Source organism: Mobula birostris, chromosome 5 (genome assembly GCF_030028105.1).
Source record: "Mobula birostris isolate sMobBir1 chromosome 5, sMobBir1.hap1, whole genome shotgun sequence".
Lineage (NCBI taxonomy): Eukaryota > Metazoa > Chordata > Chondrichthyes > Myliobatiformes > Myliobatidae > Mobula > Mobula birostris.
The window spans coordinates 159,639,093-159,658,418 of NC_092374.1; the positions used below are offsets into that span (position 1 = coordinate 159,639,093).

The 19,326-nt window shown below is 40.7% G+C and overlaps 1 protein-coding gene across 2 annotated transcripts in view; it reads right to left on the bottom strand.

Moving 5' to 3' along the window:
* Window positions 1-3,491: 3,491 nt before the first annotated feature.
* The window catches only part of pibf1 (progesterone immunomodulatory binding factor 1), a 168,527-nt gene continuing 152,692 nt past the window's right edge, over window positions 3,492-19,326 (bottom strand). For both annotated transcript variants that reach the window (XM_072258795.1, XM_072258796.1), the window contains exons 17-18: window positions 9,709-9,885; window positions 3,492-4,317 (exon numbers count right to left, since the gene is read on the bottom strand). In XM_072258795.1, coding sequence (XP_072114896.1) covers window positions 4,264-4,317; window positions 9,709-9,885 — 231 coding nt within the window. In that variant the 3' untranslated portion in view covers window positions 3,492-4,263. The remainder of the gene's footprint in view (window positions 4,318-9,708; window positions 9,886-19,326) is intronic.

The following is a 19,326-nucleotide window of genomic DNA, read 5'->3' on the forward strand; positions in this document are numbered from 1 at the left end:
AAGGAGCTAAGGGACTGAAAACCCAGACTCAACATTTTAGGAACAGCTTTTACCTCTCCAACGTCAGATTTCTGAATGGTCCACAAACCTGTGCACAGGCCACCCTCTGCGTTATGAACATCTGGCTTACTCCTACACATAAAGGAGCTCCCAAAATTTTGGATGTACATATGTTCTTACAAATGGCAGAACTGATTTCCTCTTTCTATATATATTATAGTTCCTTGTTTTGTGCTTTTGACACTATTCATTATAATACTGTGGAGGTAAGGTTACATCACCATAATTATTTTGTGTATTTTCCAATTCATGGACATCTGTAAAAGCAGAACCCATCCGTTATCTGGGGACAGCCTACATATATCTGGAATGTGGCGGTAGGGTCCAGGCCCAGAGTGTATCTATGCAGCGGGGCCCAGGACAATTTAAATGCCAGGCCAGATGGACTAGAAAGGCAGGGTGTCAGGACCAAGCCAGTTCTGCTCGCTGCTCCGTGGCGTTATGGCTTAGGCTATGTCCTGGTATGGCTGGTTCAGGCTCTGTGACTGCGAGCTTCGCAGCGAATTGCCGCAGTTTGATGAACTGAGGCTGAGGCTATGGGCCTGCTCCAGCTTCAGGGCTATGGATTCACTTTCGTTCTGAATGCTGTTACTTGCTTTTTATTGTTTACACGATCTGTGTTTTTTTCTCTCTCTGCACATTGGCTGTTAGTTTTTTTTGAATTGGGTTCTTATGGGTTTCTTGGCTTGTTGCCTGTAAGCAGACAAACCTCAAGGTTGTATAATTTATTCATACTTTGATAAATGAACTTTGAATTTTGATCAAGAATTTTAAACACCTAGTCACGAAAATAAAATTACTTATTTGACAGCTGAAAACTGAAATCCACTGAAAATTAACCAGAGCTATTGACTCTCTCTCCTCAAGGGACTACCTTAGTGTTCCCAGCATTTCGGATGGCAAAATGTTACAATCCATTATTAAGGATGAGGTTTCAGCATGGCTTCCGGAAGGGTAAATCTTGCCAGACAAATCTGTTGGAATTCTTTGAGGAAATAACAGGCAGGATAGACAAAGGCCAGTCATTAAAGGTTTACTTAGGTTTTGAGAAGGCCTTTGAGAAGGTGCTGCACATGAGGCTTCTGAACAAGAGCACAGGTTATTACAAAAAAGATACTAGCATGGACAGAGGATTGGCTGACTGGCAAAGGCAAAGAGTGGGAACAAACAGAGCCTTTTCTGGTTGGCTACTAGTGACTAGTGTTCCACAAGGGTCAGTGCTGGGTCCACTACTTTTCACATTATATGTTCATGATCTGGGTGACAGTATTAATGGCTCTGTATCCAAACTTGCAGATGATATAAAGATAGGTCAAGGAACAAGTAGTGTTGAGGAAGCAGTGAGTCTGTAGGAGGACTAGAACAGATTACAGGAGGACACATTAGATGAATAGGCAAAGAAATGGCAGATGGAATACAGTGTAGAAACTGTATGGTCATGCACTTTGGGAGGTGAAATAAAGGAATAGACTGTTTTCTAAATGGGGAGGGAATTCAGAAATCTGAGGTTCACAGTTCTAGTGCAGGATTCCCGAAAGGTTTAACTTACATGTTGAGTCAGTAGTAAGGAAAGTAAATGCAACATGAGCATTCATTTCAAAAGGACTAGAACATAAAAGCAAGGCTGTAATACTGAGGGTTCCTAAAGCATTGGTCAGACCACAGTTGGAACACTTTGAGCAGTTTTGACCCCATATCTAAGGAAGGATATGCTGGCATCAGGAGGAGGTTTACAAAAATGGTTCCAGGAATGAAAAGGTTAATGTATGAGAAATTTTAGTGGTTCTAGGCCTGTACTCACTGAAGTTTAGAAGAATGAGGTGAGGGGTATCTCAGTGAAATCAACCAAATATTGAAAGGCCTAGATAAAGTGAATATAGAGAGGATGTTTCCAATTGTGAGGGAGTCTAGGGCCAGAGACACAGCCTCAGAATAGAACGACGTCTCTTTGGAACCGAGATGAGAAGGAATTTCTTTACCAGAGGGAGGTGAATCTGTGGAATTCATTTCTACAGACAGCTGTAGAGGCCAAGACATAGGGTACACGAGACTTAAAGCAGAAGTTGATGGGTTCTTGATTAGTAAGGGCGTCAAAGGTTACTGGGAGAAGATGGGAGAATGGGGTTGAGAAGGAAAATAAATCAGCCATATTTAAAGGGTAGAGGAGACTTCATGTCTTAAATAGACTTAAATTGTCCTATATCATAGCATCTATTTTTTCCAAATTTCCAATATCTACCATTTTCCTGTTTTATTTCATAGTTGCAATCCTTATTATAAACCTTACTCAATCCTGTTTTTTGCAAATACATCTAACTGATGATAACAGCTCTTCCTCTTTGACTGAACCACGGAAAATTCCCTTGGGTATGAGCGTCGAAAGGGCAGAGGCAGAAGGGTTAAAGCACTGTGGTAGCAAAGACAATGTTGATCATTTCTGTTAATCAAAGGACTTCCATCTGGGGCCTAATTATACCTCTCAGTTAAAAAAGCAAGATAAAGCGAATACATTGCAGGGATTCAGTTCCTGAATCACAGTCATCATCCGATTACAAATGACAAAGAAATTTGATGGTATTGTGAAAAAATAAATGTGCAATGATGCTTACAAACATTTCTTGTGGGATTTCAAATGGGCCACAGATTGACTAAAATAACTGTGACTCAACGCACATGAATGAAGTCACCAACCTAGTGAAGAAAGAGCAACAGCTACTTACTTTATTTATCATTTTTAGATGCTTTGTGGTTTTACTTTTGTTTTCTGCACATTTTCCTTTCATTTGCAAAGCATATAAATTTCTTTAATAAAAATAAGCTGTTCCAAAAACATTTGGCAACAGTGAATTGACAGAAGCAGGTAGTGTTCTGAGTCAGTGTCTGAGATCTGTTCAAAGTACACAGCCTGCTCCATCTTGGTGGGCTCTTCTCAGGTAGAGGTGGCAAACTCTATACCTGGAATAGGTAGGAGTAACCCATGCTTGGTGGGTTCTGGCAGTTAGCCATAATAAAGACATTCTTGTCAATTTTCTTTGTCTGCCACATTGTTATTGATAGGAATATTATCTTTTGTTTCATTCTGGCATTGAGTTTGCTTAAAAACTAAACCTTCAGTCTCTTTCTCTGTAACGCTACCCACTATTTTCCAGTAATTTCTGTTTATTTTCAAAATCTTTTATTGAAAATCTTTCAAATTCATAGAGTATAGACATCAATAAGATGCTTGTACTCAATTAATGAACAGAGAAAAGATTCTTGAATTTAATAATTAAACTAGTAATGATTAATTAAACAGAAGAGTACAGGGTGAATTGAAAAATTATGAAAGATATGAAGAGAAACTGACAGGAATGTGCGAAACTGCAATGAAGGGGAAACAATCAGAAAACTTGCATATAAAAACATGATACATTTTAATATGAAGTGTCTAATAGGTTTAAACAATACCATGTACAAATCATCTCATATACAAACATACAACTTGAAATACCAAGTAAAACATTATATGTAACATTGTAGTTTGGAATATTATTATTTTAATTTGTGCTCTCCCATAGCTGTTGAACATGAGAAAACATTATCATAATATAAAAGGATTAGCACAATACTAATCCATTAACTACACTTATTACAAATAAATTAGCTGTTAAAGTGTTGCATGTGTAAAATAGTAACCAGTTATAAATTACATGAAAAACTATCATTTTCTTTTCAAATATGTATACAAGATTGTAAATATAACTTAGTTATCCAGTACAGTAATAAAATTACTGCACATCAACATCACTGACAAATTATTTCACTTACAGTTGTACACACGGGTCAATTTATGCTACAAATGTAATGTTTGGACAAAGTGGTTTAGACATTACCTTGGTACTAATCTTGCACAAGGTAATTTGAGTTTTAAGGCTTGAACTAGCTATATAACAAAGAGAAATCATAGATCATGTTCATCCTAGTTCCCTGTGGTGCCAAGCAGGCAATGACGCCAGATTCAGAATACATTTACACCACAAATGCAGATTAGAGTGGACATTTACTGTAAATGTGCTCTTAGTGGTTCAAAAACAACATATAATTAGATTCACAGCACTCAAGTCAGAAAAATGCATCTTTGATTTTGAGGTTGTGTCACAGAAAATCAGTAGGATAATAAAATGCACAATGTTTAATTGTTTAAATATTACTTCAAAAAAAAAATCAGGTACTTTTTTGCTTCAGCTTTGTGTACCAGGCTGGACATTCTCTGTTTGTCTGCAAAGTAAAAAGAAAGTAAAAGTCATTTTCTATAAAGTGATACCCTAGGATAAAATTTAAGGAATTGTTGAATTCAAGAGGACTTACTGCAAATGATTTCTTTTTTTGTCAGAGTCCGATCAGCTAATTATTGCAGTTCCAAAATTAATTTTCAAGGACCCCATGGCTTTATATCATGTTAAAATTTGTGTAGCTGTTAGCACACGACTTCACAATGCCAGTGAACGACAATATGGGTTCAATTTCTGCTGCTGCCTATCAGGACTTTGTACGTTCTCCCTGTGACCGTGTGGATTTTCTCCCACAATCCAAAGATATACGGGTTAGAGTTAGGATAGTAAATTGTGGGCAAACTATGTTGGCACTGAAAGTATTGCAAGGCTATAGGGCTGCCCCCAGCACATCCTCAGACTGTGTTGGTTGTTGATATAAAAGGCATGTTTCACCTCATATTTCAATGTACATGTGACAAATAAAGTTAACCTTTAAAAAATATTGAATGTTAGCATTAACTTGTAGAGTTTAATTAACTACTGCCTGGAGTTCTTAGGCTGAATGGCGCAAGAGGCAGTAACAATCCAGATCCACCATCCATAAATCATACAGGTACACATTGGACTGAGTTGCTCAAAGGCCAGGGTTTGCAGACTACAAGGATACCGGTAGCTTAAGAGTCAGAAAATTTGTTACATCGTGCTTTAATAAATCTTACTGATATGCTTTAAAATTGACTTACAAAATAAAATACAACTGTGCACTTTTGTACATTCTAATAATATCCTTACCTTTTTCTTCCTCACTCCCTCCCACACACACACACTAAGCAAAAGGGTGTAATACAACTATGGCCAAGACTCTAACACTAACCCTGATTTAGATAGTGAACAAATAATTAAATCTTTGAGTGAGCTGCATATTGACTTACAGTTTCTGTGTTTACAATTACCCTGACTCAGTACATAGCCCATAATACTGACAATTTTAAGTTGCACACAAGCTCTCTCCAATGTCAATACTGAAATTTATGTTTTAGTGATGAAAAAAAATTGTTTCAGAATATTCCAGTTAACTTAAAATTGCAACCAATCATAAATGGCGTCTATAAGTAATACCGACCTCACTACACGTCAGGTAAATGCAAGTGGTCTGCTATGCACTCTGGCTGTTAAGCAGATCTCTGAAATACATTCTTCCAAGCTCAAGACATTATTAAATTTTTAGTGTGCTCCTTCTCTACACACTACTTTAATCCACTCTCATACTCGCACCTGGGGATTATTCTTGATGCTCTGCAACCAAATGACTACTTCAAAAATAATCCTCTAAAATAGTATTTAGAAGATAAACAAGCATTATCCACAGTCACAAGGGAAGTACCATCACACTGTACAGAGGAAAGGGAATATGCTGTCTTTACTTGGTCTAGCTATATTTATGCCAAACCCATTGAATGTGTTTGATTCTTAACTTGTCTCTGAAATGGTCAAACAAGCCACTCAGTCATCAAGTAGGGAGCTCACAGTACCTTCTCAAGGATAATCAGGGATTGATGTGATCCTACCTAACTATAGAATGGTCACCAACATAAGGGCAGGTGGCACAACAGCACAGCGGTTGGTGTAATGCTATTACAGTGCCAGTGAACTGGGTTCAATTCCACTGCTATCTAAGGAGTTTGTGCATTCTCCCTGTGGTTGTGTGGACATCCTCCGGCATTCCAAAATAAAGATGAACAGGTCAGTAAGTTAATTAGGTTCTTTGGGTTGGAAGGACCTGTTACCGTGTTGTATCTCAAAATAGACAAAACTCCAGCAGAGTTACTAGCAAGGTAGAAAAAATTGCAGAAAAATAATACTGACTTTTCATTGACAGTGGCAAATAAAACACTGAATGGTTTTCAGTGAAATGTGCAGTAAAGCTAGGTATGTATCCTTAAGGATGAACATTACATGCATTTGTGAATTCTAACAAGCAAAGGCAAACCACTGCTGTAACCTGCCAAGTACATGATTCCCCAATATGTCCAGTTTCAATAACGTTGGGACAGAGCGGCATGGAGGGAAATCGCCCGCCAACTGGAAATTCCAGATGTGACCTAACAGCGATGACCAACAAGCAAAACAGTCCCAATAAGTCACAAGTATGCAATTTATTCTGTGCTTCTATTAATCGTTTCAAAAGATAAGGATTGGTATGAGCAAAAAAACCTCTAAAAACCTTTTGGCTTGAATTGTTAACTATTTCTGTTTCTGCTGATACTGTCCATCTGTAAACAAAATTTACTGTTTTAATTTTGGATTTCCACTGTTCACGGTATTTTGCTTTTGCTTTCATCCTCAGATTGATAAATTGAATTAATCTACCTTGATATTACTAGTATGCTATCTAGCAGTTCAAGTACAAAACTTTTGTTTTCCACCAGATTTCTCCTCCTTCAAATAAGTCTATTTAACTTTAAGATTTTGTGCAGCTTCTTTGGTAGTTCTGTAATACAGTGCATTCAGGTTAATTGGGACACATTGGGTCCAGTAAATTTTGGCACAATTAAGCAGCTGTCCCAATTAGCAAAAGTTTTACGGAAATAATTAAAAAAATATAAAAAAGATCTTCTACCATTTAAGTCAGTAAAAACATTATGTATTTAAATGAAATACAGAACAAATTAGAACACTACCAATAACCCAGTCACTGGCACTGTAATACTCATACATACTAATAAATGTGTATTAGTTCCTAATAGTTATCAATAGAAGAATTCATCGAGTGTACACTGTTGTGTTCTTTTGACTGATTGTAATTGAACAAAATCAGCGCAGACACCTAGTGAAGATACTGGACTGCCTTCATACAATGCTGTCAACAATTACAACCTCCAAATCTTCATTTTCATTGCAACATTCAAGATGATCGTCAATACCTTGAAATTCTTCGTAGTTCCTAACTTGCTGAAGTAGTAAAATCATTTCAATTTCACTCCTGGCCGTTTCTGACATCTGCAAGCCTGAATGCTTGAAACTGCATTGAGCAAAACAGTTCAATTGTCTTACTGCTTATTTCTCACCAACTGTCAGCGACAAATTTCACTGCATTTTGAACACAAACACACACAACTGATGCTACTTAAAAACTTCACTTTAAGCATGATGTAGTGTCTAATAGTCATATAAGTGCACGTGACTGATGCTAATTAGAAACATTTTGACAACAGTTTCCTGTCCCAATTAAGTGGCATAGCATCCCAAGTAAAAGAAGGGAATCAAAGCTTTTTTTCTCAATTAGTTTTCGTTTCCTAAAAGATGCTCACAGATCTCGATTTTGCAGATGACATAGTCCTGCTCTCTGACCAGATGGAGGAAGCACAGCAGCTACTGACAAAAGTGGAAATTGAGTGCAATAAAGTTGGACTTAACCTAAACGTTAAAAAGACAGAGTACATGGCGTTTAATTGTGACGAGGGTGCTCTCAAGACCGTAAAGAATGATAACATTAAGAAAGTCTTTGACTACAAGTACCTTGGGTCAAGAATGATGAGTTCGGAGAAGGACATAAAGATACGGAAGGTGCTGGCGTGGAGGGCTATGAATGACATGAGGGAAATCTGGAATCCGAACCTGACCAGAGGGCTTAAAAAGAGTATCTTCATAGCAGTCATACAGTCCATTCTCACGTACGGATGCGAGACGTGGACACTCACCAAAACTATATCAAAGTCTCTAGATGGTTGTTATACACGAATGCTCCCGATGGCTCTTGACGTGAGTTGGCAACAGCACATGACGAACGTCGAGCTCTATGACAACCTACTGATGCTCACCACTAAAATCAAGGCGAGAAGACTGCAACTAGTGGGGCACCGTCTTCGCCACCCCGAGCTACCTGCCAGCCTAGTCATCATATGGGAGCCCAAGCATGGGAGGATGAACCTGGGCGCCCTCCCAAGACTATGGTCAACATGCTCCTAGAAGACAGAGGCGTGGCTAATGTAGATGAACTGAACACACTGATGAGGGAGAGGGAGAAGTGGAGAGTCTGTCATCGTGCCCGAAGCCGGCCCACTAGGCCTGAGTTGATGTTGTAGTAGTAGTAGTAGTGGTGGTGGTGGTAGAAAAGTTGTTCCAAATAAGCAGCTGCCCTGATTAACCGATAGCATAATTAACCAGCATCCGCTGCATATGTAAGTGGACTGCTAAATAAGTATTAGTGCAGGATACTTCATATCGTCAGACCCTTTAACTTGATGACTTAAGTGAATCTATGTATGCGTGGCTTTCCAACCCTTCAGTAAATTGCCTGTAACCCAAATGTTAGATGCTGACACATGCAAAGTTCTACATATTAAACTTTAAACTTTACAACTCCTCCTTTGGAGGGTCAGACACCCTGTGCCGATAGGCTGGTCCTGGACTTATTTCATAATTTACTGGCATAATTTACATATTACTATTTAACTATTTATGGTTCTATTACTATTTATTATTTATGGTGCAACTGTAACGAAAACCAATTTCCCCCTGGGATCAATAAAGTATGACTATGACTATTATACATATTTACTGATGTCAAAAAACACATTTACATACAGCGTATTTCATTTTTGGCTGAAACTGTGCTGTTATTTTAGAAAATGCCCACTTATCTGCGGTCGTACCACAGTTTGATGGGTCAATTATCACAGCGTGAAATTACAAAGTTTTATAAAACTAAATCCGTTGTGGCATGTGATTCACTTCACATGCTCTAATTCCGGGCGCAGTGACATCCTTTTACCCTTTTTGAGCAACTATGTAATGTCTGAGGCAGCACAATCATTTCTCATAGAGATGGTGTCTGAATCACATCACATGTAAGTTAAGTGCTTGGCAATATTGGAAGCTGACTCCACAATGATGACAGGCAGTGATAATAGCTTCTTGCAAAACACTAATATTTCCTTAATCATGGAGCAAAAGCTCACTGCAGCATTAGAATATATTTTCATTGCTCCTAGTATATCTGTAGTTTCCCTTTACGTAAGAAATAAATCATACTATTGAAAAGCTCTATAAATTAAAAATCTCTACAAGAAAACAACATTTTATTGATAATTTTGAAATATGTTGCTAAAAGTAGCCAAGATAAATGATGTTCCAGAATGTGAGAAAAGCTTGATCACTAGTTGGAAATATAAAGACTGTTAATAAAATTTTAAAGATTGAAATCAGTAGATTTTGTTCAATAAGGACATGGCTTGAAGAACATAATGGAAATATGGAGATTGGTGATGACTGGATGTCAGAATTAGTGTCAGCAGTTACCTGCTGCTTTTCCTATATTACGTATTTCTCTAGCATATCTAAATAGTTAAGTATGTCTTCATCTTAATTATTTGCTTCTAGCAAGATAACTTACAAACAATGTTGGTTTTGGTTTGTAGACATTTTCATCCTCATCTGGGGGAACACTGAGAGATAATTTTGATGTATATGGAACGGGATTGGTTTTGTCTTCATGCTGGGTGCCTGGTAAACCACTGTCACTCTGTTTGTTACGCAAATTTATCACAACCTGCTTCATTACTGCCAATTCCTGCAAAATAAAACAAGACTGATAATGAAATAAGTTGTAAACAGATAAAGTCACAAACTGTTCTGCTGCCTGTGAAGTTTTATTACTAGTTACTGCTAATTTATTTTTGCACGTTTGCCTTAGCAATTAAATGAAATAATACACTTTGTACTATTTATTAATTAATTTTAGACAGGCCAACATTTGTGGCTTTTATCACTGTGACCAAAATAAAATTACTGATTTTTATAATTCACTGAGAATAGACATTTCCCCAAACTCCAAACAATATTTGCAGCTCTGTCCTACAGCTGAGTTGACTCAGTTACCACCACCTCAATTAATGCACGTGGACAGATTTGCCCAATTTGAGTGACATCCAGCAAGTGTTCCTACTTGTATAACTGTTTGAATGTAAAAACACTCAAATACTCAAAGAATTTTGGAGAAGTGTTAATGAAAAAGAAATACTATACAAAGTTCAAAAGTTCAAGGCAAATTTATTATCAAAGTACATGTACTTTATTTCCTTGCAGGCATTCACAGTAGATACAACAGTCAGTGACAAACTACGCGAAATACAACAGAAATACAAAAGAAATACAACAGTCAGTGACAAACTACGCGAAGACTGATAGACAACCAAGGTGTAAAAGAAGACAATCTGTGTAAATACAAGTAAGTAAGTAAATAATACTCAGACACGAGGTTATCCACCCAAGTTCAGTAAATCATACCAAATCATAATGAGAAATATTAGCACAGAATCCAAAAACCTTAATGTAGAAAGAGTAGATTAGAAGTGGAGAAGTTAAAGGAGGGGATTTCCAGTTTAAGAACCTGGCAATTGACAGCATAGATGCCAGTGGTGGATCAATTAAACTTGGAGATAACTGGTGCTAGAATTAGAAGAAAACAGTTTTTGGGGTATTACAGAGATGAGTGAGGACACAAGTTAGGGAAGGATGAGACCAAGGTGCAATTTGAAAATAAGGATTATGAATGCTAACAACAAAAAAAAAGGCATTCATGAACCAGAAGCCAATGCAAGTCAGAGAGCAGTAGAGCTACTAGGACTTGATGTTTCAATCCCTATGGTAAGTTGGCACTCTCGATGTAGGCAGTGGGTTTGGAGTGGTGACAAGGAGGGAGGGTAGGTACATTATCGGGGCCATCAGGTGGGCACCTTCCTTCTTTAACGTTTCGTTGATAAGCCCACGACATCTCCAGAGGGCTCAATGGTGCTACCTGGCGACCCAGATGCACACCCCTCAGTTCCATACCCTCCTGTTTTCATCTTGCAGCCCAGTTGTTGTCTTTCCTTTTAATCCAAATCCAATTGCTGTTTTCTTCTGCTGCATTTGACAAGGACTTGATTTCTTGTTGGAGGGACTGACTCCTCACCCCCATCTTCTTCAATAGACCGGTCATAGATGTAGCAACGAATCCCCTGCATCCCACTTCTACAGGGAAAATCTTGGTCTTCCAGCCATTCTGGGCAGCTACAGTTGCCAGTTCAGAGTATTTGGTCTTTTTCCTCTCATAAGCTTCTTCAACACCATCTTCCTATGGTACTGTCAATTCCACAACATATGCCAGCTTGGCTGTTGTGGACCACAGGACCATGTCTGGCCGGAATGTTGTAGCCGCAATGTCTGGGGGAAACACAAGCTTTTTTTCCAAGCCAACGTCCATCTTCCAATCTTGAGCAACCTGCAGAATGCTTACATCTTTTGATGTTATATGGTGCTCTGGAGGTTGGCCTGCTGGTACAAATCACGTGATGTAGACATTTCCTGCTGATGTTAGTGGGAGGGCATTTATGGTGATTTGCCTCTGTTCCAAGATTGATGCCAGCTGTCTGAGAACTTGGTTATGCCGCCAAGTGTACCGCTCCTGGGTGAGGCTCGTGGTGCATCCTGTTAATATGTACCTTAGTGATCCAGGTGCTTGACAAAGAGAGCAAGCGGGGTGAAGACTCACCACTGGTTCAGGTTGTGGGGTGAGGGTAGGAGGTCATAAGTGGCTCAGATGACAAAACTTAGCCGAGATCCCTCCATCTCCCAGATGTCACGCCAGTTAAATTTCTTCTTTTCCAGGCTCTCCCAATTAGTCCATTGGCCCTGCTTGGCCATTGAGACGGCCTTGGCTTATCGCTCTGCCTCCTCCTGTCTTCTCAACTCCTCTATCACAAGTCGTCTCTTCTGCACTGATATTGACTTGTGCCATTGAGGAGCCTTTGGGACAAGCCCGAGCCCGGCTCTCCCATGTTGGACTTGGCCAACCACATCCCTGAAGTGAAGAGCAGACTTAGCACTCTGAACGGCTTCAGTTGGGGTCCACTTCCTCCCTGTTGCCACACGGGGGGGGGGGGGCACTGTTCGAATAACAGTATCTTCAGATTCAGTGAGGGTCATGACCAACCTTGCTTTGGTGCATTTGAGTTCTTCCACAAGACTTGCAATTGGTAATTCCAATTTGCCGTTCCCGTACAGTCCAACAGGACTTAAGCATCGTGGAAGTCGAAGCCACTGTTTTACATGTGTGCTGATCATTCTTTCGAGCTTTTCAACCTTGCTGATGGGGATTTCATACACTGTTAAAGGCCATATGAGTCTTGGGAGTATGCCGAACTGGAAGCACCACAGCTTGAGTTTTCCTGGCAGCAAGGTCTTGTTGATGCGAGCTATGTACATGATGGTATCCTTTTTGAGTTGTTCAAACTGCTCAGTGTCCTTGAGCTTAGCATCATACCATCGGCCCAAGCTCTTCACTGGCATTTCTGAAACAGTTGGGACAGGTGTCCCATCAATCTGAAATCTTCTATCCGTGACTTGACCTTTGACAATGGAGATGCTTCTGCACTTGCTGGGCTTGATCTTCATCCTCGTCCATGTGATGTTTTGATGAAGCTTTTCCAGAAGTCTCTTGGTGCAGGGGGCAGTTGTCGTCAATATCATTATATCGTCCATATAAGCTCATGTAGGTGGTAACCGTTGACCAAACTGTAGCCCTTTTCCTCCCGCAACCCATTTTGAGGCTCTGATAATGAGCTCCATTGCTATAGTGAAGGCCAATGGGGAGATGGTACACCCCGCCATGATGCCTACTTCCAGTGGTTGCCACGCTGTGGTGAAGTCTGATGTTGTGAGACAGACTTGCAGATCCTGGAAGTAGTGTTTTACCAGATTTGTTATTGTTGCAAGCACCTGAAAGAATTCAAAAGCAGTCCACAGTAGGGAATGAGGAACTGATCCATAGGCGTTGGCCAGGTCGAAGAAAAAGACGTGCAGATCCTTTCTTTCTTTCTTAGCCATCTGGATTTGATGCTATATGACACTAGTATGTTCAAGGCATCCCGAGAAACCCGCTATTCCAGCCTTTTGGATTGACGTATCAATGAAATGATTTTGGAGTGATGAGTTACAACTTCATACTCAATGTTAGCAAGACCAAGGAATTGATGTGAACTTCAGAGAAGAGAAAGTCAGGAGAATGCGCACCAGTCTCCACTGAAGGATCAGTGGTGGAAAGGGTAAGCAGCTTTAACTTCCTGGGTGTCAACATCTCAAGGGATCTAACCTGGGGTCAACACACTGATGCAATTACAAGGAAGGTACGCCAACAGGAGTTTGAGGAGAGCTGTAATGTTACCAAATATTGGTGCAAACTTCTAAAGACGTATGGTGGTGAGCATTCTGGCTGGCTGCTGGCATGGAGGCTCCAATGCACAGGATCACAAAAGGCTGAAGGTTGTAGACTTAGCCAGTTTCATCACAGGCAAAACTCTCTCCCCGTTCAAGGACAGTGCCTCAAGAAGGTGGCATCCATCAGCAAGACCCTCCAGCAACTGGGATATGCCCTCTTCTCGGGAAGGAGGTACAGAAACCTGAAGACCATACAATTTAGGAACAACTTCTTCCCTTCCACCATCAGATTTCTGAGTGGTCCATGAACACTCTGGTTATTCCTTTTTTGTTTTGTACTATTTGTTTGTTTTGTAATTTATAGAGATTTAATGTATTTGCAGGGCAAGGCATCAAAAAACAATTTCATATCATATTTTGGATCATGACAACAGAGCAGCGTGGGAGCTGAATTCTGAAGGAAGGCAGTTTTTTTAAAAAAAACCTCTTCGAGTGCAAGAAGGACGAGACTGCGCAGGTGCGTGACGTAACAGGACAGTGCGGAGAGTTTAAAAAGGAGACCACACTATACAGTGGGCAGCCGTCGGAGAGGGCAGCGGAGTGAGTGGTAGCAGAGTGTAGGGCTTTGGCTTCAACGGGCTTCGGCGGTAAACGGGGCTTCAGCGAGAGCGAAGCACTAACACTCTTTTCTTTCCCCCCTTGCCAAATCGGCCTGGACAGACAGGAACAGCAGGGCTCACACAGCTAACGGTACGGGGTAAAGGTTTAAAAAATTCATCTGTTTGGAGAGGTAAGTGGGTGAGTAGACTTATTTTTCCTGTTTCATTCCTGTAGAATTAGATAGCATGCCTGCAGGGTTAGTGCTTTGTTCAGGGTGTCAGATGTGGGAATCCTGGGAGACCTCCAGCCTCCCTGATGGCCACATCTGCGCCAGGTGCACCGAGATGCAGCTCCTCAGAGACCGTGTTAGGGATCTGGAGCTGCAGCTTGATGACCTACTCCTTATCAGGGAAAGTGAAGAGGTGATAGACAGGAGCTACAGGGAGGTAGTCATGCCTAGGCTACAGGGGTCAGAAAATTGGGTGACTGTCAGGAGAGGGAAGGAAAATGCCTGGATAGTGGAGAGCACCTGACAGGGGACGCCCACGGTGACCAGATCTCTGGCACTGAGCCTGGCGTTGCTGTGCAGGAGGGAAGGAGGGAGAAGAGGAATGTGGTAGTCATAGGGGATTCCATAGTCAGGGGAACGGACAGGAGATTCTGTGAGTCCGATAGAGATACCTGCATGGTGTGTTGCCTCCCAGGTGCCAGGGTACGGGATGTCTTGGATCAGGTCCAGAATATTCTGAAGGGAGAGGGCGAGCAGCCAGTTGTCTTGGTACATGTTGGTACCAATGACATAGATATGATAAGGAAGAAGGTCCTGAAGAGATTTCCGGGAGTTAGGAAGGAAGCTGAGAAGCAGGACCTTCAGGGTAGTAATCTCGGGATTGCTACCTGTGCCACGTGCTAGCAAGGGCAAGAATAGTAAGATCAGGCAGATGAATGCATGGCTGAGAGACTGGTGCAGGGGGCAGGACTTCAGATTCTTGGATAATTGGGATCTCTTCTGGGGGAAGTATGACCTGTTCAAAATGGACAGGTTATACCTGAACCCGAAGGGGACCAATATCCTGGCGGGAAGGTTTAATAGAGCTGTTAGGGAGGGTTTAAACTAATTTGGCAGGGGGATGGGAACCAGAATGACAGAGCGGAGGAAGGGGAAAACAGAAATAAATCTGAGATAGTGAGCAGTAAAGATGTCAGGAAAGACAGGCAGGTGATGGGGCAAATTTGTAGCCATTGGGATGAGTTGCAGTGTAATAAAGTTGCAGTGAAATCAAAGCGAAAAGTACCAAATACTGGTCTTAAAGTATTATACTTAAATGTACGCAGCATAAGAAATAAGGTGGATGATCTTGTTGTACAGCTACAGATTGGCAGGTATGATATTGTGGCCATCACTGAGACGTGGCTAAAGGATGCATATCTCTGGAAGCTGAACGTCCAAGGATACACGGTGTATCGGAAGGATAGGAAGGTAGGTAGAGGGGGAGGTGTGGCTTTATTGGTAAGAAATGATATTAAATCATTAGAATGAGGTGACATAGGATCGGAAGGTGCAGAATCTTTATGGGTTGAGCAAAGAAATCGCAGGGGTAAAAGGACCCTGATGGCCTTTATTTATAGGCCTCCAAACAGCTGCAGTGATGTAGACTACAAATTACAACAAGAAATAAAAAAGGCTTGTCCGAAGGGCAGTGTTATGATAATTGTGGGGGATTTTAACATGCGAGTGGATTGGGAAAATCAGGTCGGCACAGGATCTCAAGAGAGAGAATTTGAAGAATGTCTGCGAGATGGCTTTTTAGAACAGCTTGTTGTTGAGCCCACTAGGGGATCGGCTGTACTGGATTGGGTATTGTGTAATGAACTGGAGGTGATTAGAGAGATTGAGGTGAAGAAACCCTTAGGAGGCAGTGATCATAACATGATTGAGTTCACTGTGAAATTTGAAAAAGAGAAGCTGAAATCTGATGTGTTGGTATTTCAATGGAGTAAAGGAAATTATAGTGGCATGAGAGAGGAACTGGCCAAAGTTGACTGGAAAGGGACACTGACAGGAAGGACGGCAGAGCAACAGTGGCTGGAGTTTATGCGAGAAGTGAGGAAGGTGCAAGATCGGTATATTCCAAAAAAAGAAGAAATTTTCGAATGGAAAAAGGATGCAACCGTGGCTGACAAAAGAAATCAAAGCCAAAGTTAAAGCAAAGGAGAGGGCGTACAAGGAAGCAAAAATTAGTGGGAAGACAGAGGATTGGGAAATTTTTAAAAGCTTACAAAAGGAAACTAAGAAGGTCAGTAAGAGAGAAAAGACTAACTATGAAAGGAAGCTAGCAAATAATATCAAAGAGGATACTGAAAGCTTTTTCAAGTATAAGGTGTAAAAGACAGGTGAGAGTAGATATAGGACCGATAGAAAATGATGCTGGAGAAATTGTAATGGGAGATAAGGAGATGGCGGAGAAACTGAACGAGTATTTTGCATCAGTCTTCACTGAGAAAGGCATCAGCAGTATACCGGACACTCAAGGGTGGCAGGGAAGAGAAGTGTGCGCAGTCACAATTAGGACAGAGAAAGTACTCAGGAAGCTGAATAGTCTAAAGATAGATAAATCTCCCGAACCAGATGGAATGCACCCTCATGTTCTGAAGGAAGTAGCTGTGGAGAATGCGGAGGCATTAGCGATGATCTTTCAAAAGTCGATAGATTCTGGCATGGTTCCGGAGGACTGGAAGATTGCAAATGTCACTCCGCTATTTAAGAAGGGGGCAAGGAAGAAAAAAGGAAATTATAGACCTGTTAGCTTGACATCGGTGGTTGGGAAGTTGTTGGAGTCGATTGTCAAGGATGAGGTTACAGAGTACCTGGAGGCATATGACAAGATAGGCAGAATTCAGCATGGGTTTCTTAAAGGAAAATCCTGCCTGACAAACCGATTACAATTTTTTGAGGAAATTACCAGTAGGCTAGACAAGGGAGATGCAGTGGATGTTGTATACTTGGATTTTCAGAAGGCCTTTGACAAGGTGCCACACATGAGGCTACTTAACAAGATAAGAGTCCATGGAATTACAGGAAAGTTACATATGTGGATAGAGTGTCGGCTGCTTGGCAGGAAACGGACAGTGGGAATAAAGGGATCCTATTCTGGTTGGCTGCCAGTTACCAGTGGTGTTCCACAGGGGTCCGTGCTGGGGCCGCTTCTTTTTACATTGTACATCAACGATTTGGATTATGGAATACATGGATTTGTGGCTAAGTTTGCTGATGATACGAAGATAAGCGGAAGGGCCGGTAGTACTGAGGAAACAGAGAGTCTGCAGAGAGACTTGGATAGATTGAAAGAATGGGCAAAGAAGTGACAAATGAAATACAATGTTGGAAAGTGTATGGTTATGCACTTTGGCGGAAGAAATAAACGGGCAGACTATTATTTAAATGGGGAAAGAATTCAAAGTTCTGAGATGCAACGGGACTTGGGAGTCCTCGTACAGGATACCCTTAAAGTTAACCTCCAGGTTGAGTCAGTGATGAAGAAGGCGAATGCAATGTTGGCATTCATTTCTAGAGGAATAGAGTATAGGAGCAGGGATGTGATGTTGAGGCTCTATAAGGCGCTGATGAGACCTCACTTGGAGTACTGTGGGCAGTTTTGGTCTCCTTATTTAAGAAAGGATGTGCTGACGTTGGAGAGGGTACAGAGAAGATTCACTAGAATGATTCCGGGAATGAGAGGGTTAACATATGAGGAACATTTGTCCACTCTTGGACTGTATTCCTTGGAGTTTAGAAGAATGAGTGGAGACCTCATAGAAACATTTCGAATGTTTAAAGGCATGGAGAGTGAATGTGGCAAAGTTGTTTCCCATGATGGGTCTAGTATGAGAGGGCATGACTTAAGGATTGAAGGGCGCCCATTCAGAACAGAGATGCGAAAAAAATTTTTTAGCCAGAGGGTGGTGAATCTATGGAATTTGTTGCCACGGGCGGCAGTGGAGGCCAAGTCATTGGGCGTATTTAAGGCAGAGATTGATAGGCATCTGAGTAGCCAGGGCATCAAAGGTTATGGTGAGAAGGTAGGGGAGTGGGACTAAATGGGAGAATGGATCAGCTCATGATAAAATGGTGGAGCAGAATCAATGGGCCGAATGGCTGACTTCCGCTCCTTTGTCTTATGGCCTTATGAAATGGGGCACTGAGAACAGAGTTTTTAAGTACCTCAGGCTCATGGTACAGGGAAAGGGTATCCAGCCAGAAACTTATTGAAATAGTTAATTCTATAGGCAACAAAGAATTCAATAAGCGACAAAGACTTTGACGAGAGTTTTAGCGGCAGAATTTCTGAGTAAGAGTAGATCTGGCATTGTAATGGGGGTGGAAGATGACCTTGCCAGCGATGGTGGCTTAATCATGTAGTCTAAAGCTCACCTTGGGATCAAAGATGACACTGAAAACTCTGAAAGTTTGGTTCTCCCCATTTTCATTCACACGTGTAAAATATACAAATGGCAGACAAAACAGACTGCCTTGTCATTTTCCTCCTGAAAACTGACAAGGCAATCTGTTTTGTCTGCTCAAGGAGGAAATGAAATACTTAAAATCACTAAAAAAAAATTTAACTTTGTTTTCTATATAATATACTGTAGTTTTCTTTTCAATGAAGTATTTGGTATCTGATATTTTTGTTAGAGAGAGTCTGGTTTGTTACAGCTCTGAAGGATATGCATTATTATTCATTAGTACGAAACAATAGTAAAATAGATCCTCTTAAAATTATCAAAACTTCTGTAATTTCTACGTAAGAACATGCACCATAAAAAACCTCAAGATTCAGGATTAATGGCAAAGCTTAAAAACAGCTAAGTTGGAATTGGTCAATCAGTGCTTTGATCTGTGTAAGTGACCAGGCTTTTAGTGATGGGTATATAAAAAGCTGTCAGCACAGTGCAGCTGTTCTGGAAAGCAACACAGTAGATCTTGTTGAGGTTCAGACCGAAATATAAAAGTACTGCAAGGAAATTCATAGGGGAAAAATGTTTTAGGATTTAAACTATATGTTTTCATATGCTAAATCAATGAATGATCAAAGTAATATAATGTAAGCTGCCACAAATACAGCACAAAGATTTAAACTTCAAGCACAGAAAAGTTTACAAAGCCTTGCACAATTTGAAGATTTGGTGGTTTGTAAGGTAAAAATAGTAGGAAAGA